The 1,194-nt window shown below is 71.2% G+C and overlaps 1 protein-coding gene across 1 annotated transcript in view; it reads left to right on the forward strand.

Annotated features, from left to right (window-relative positions):
* Positions 1-56: 56 nt before the first annotated feature.
* ONECUT3 (one cut homeobox 3) overlaps positions 57-1,194 on the forward strand; it is a 22,692-nt gene continuing 21,554 nt past the window's right edge. The window contains exon 1 of the mRNA XM_010566593.1: positions 57-1,086. Within this exon, the coding sequence (XP_010564895.1) occupies positions 57-1,086 (1,030 nt within the window). The remainder of the gene's footprint in view (positions 1,087-1,194) is intronic.

Raw genomic sequence — 1,194 nt, forward strand, 5'->3', positions numbered from 1 at the left:
GGGGGAGGAAGGCAGCGAGCGAGCGGGCGAGGCAGCGGCAGAGCCCGGCGGCCACCATGGAGCTGGCGATGGAGAACCTGGGCAGCCTGCACGGCGTCCCGCACTCGCAGCCCGCCGAGCTGCTGAGCCCGGCGCACGGGCGGCAGGGCTCGCACCGCAACCTGGTGCCGCACGGCCGGCCCGCCATGGTGTCGGGTATGGCCTCCATCCTGGAGGGGGGAGACTACCGCGCCGAGCACAGCCTGGCCGCCCCGCTGCACCCCGCCATGAGCATGTCCTGCGAGTCCCCCTCCGGCATGAGCCTGAGCAGCACCTACACCACGCTGACCCCCCTGCAGCACCTGCCGCCCATCTCCACCGTCTCGGAGAAGTTCCACCACCCGCACCACCACCACCACCACCACCACCCGCACCAGCGCCTGGCCGGCAACGTGAGCGGCAGCTTCACCCTCATGCGCGACGAGCGGAGCCTGGCCTCCATGGGCAACCTCTACAGCCACTACCCCAAGGACATGCCGGCCATGGGGCAGCCCCTCTCGCCGCTGCCCAACGGGCTGGGCAGCCTGCACAACGCCCAGCAGCCGCTCGCCCCCTACGGCCCCGGGGGCCACTTGCCCAACGAGAAGATGCTCTCGCCCAACGGCTTCGACTCCCACGCCGCGATGCTGTCCCGGGGCGAGGAGCACCTGGCGCGGGGCTTGGCGGCCCCCAGCTCGGCCATGATGCCGCCGCTCAACGGGATGCACCCGCACGGTCACCCGCACGCCCAGCCCGGTGGCTCTCTCCTGGGCGAGAGGGAGAGGCAGGCCTCGGCCACCGGTTCCCAGCCCGGCGGCTCCGGGCAGGTGGAGGAGATCAACACCAAGGAGGTGGCTCAGAGGATCACGGCCGAGCTGAAACGCTACAGCATCCCGCAGGCGATCTTCGCCCAGAGGATCTTGTGCCGCTCCCAGGGGACCCTCTCGGACCTGCTGCGGAACCCCAAGCCCTGGAGTAAGCTCAAGTCCGGCCGGGAGACTTTCCGGAGGATGTGGAAATGGTTGCAGGAGCCGGAATTTCAGAGGATGTCGGCGCTCAGGCTGGCAGGTAGGTTACGGCACGGTCCGCTGCCGCGGCCGTCCGCCCCGCACCTCCGGGCGGGTGGGTGAGGGGGTGATGCGAACACGCGTGGGGACCCCTCGCTCGCGGGGGGGG

Source organism: Haliaeetus leucocephalus, unplaced genomic scaffold (assembly GCF_000737465.1).
Source record: "Haliaeetus leucocephalus isolate CR32 unplaced genomic scaffold, Haliaeetus_leucocephalus-4.0 Scaffold215, whole genome shotgun sequence".
In the NCBI taxonomy this organism is placed as follows: domain Eukaryota; kingdom Metazoa; phylum Chordata; class Aves; order Accipitriformes; family Accipitridae; genus Haliaeetus; species Haliaeetus leucocephalus.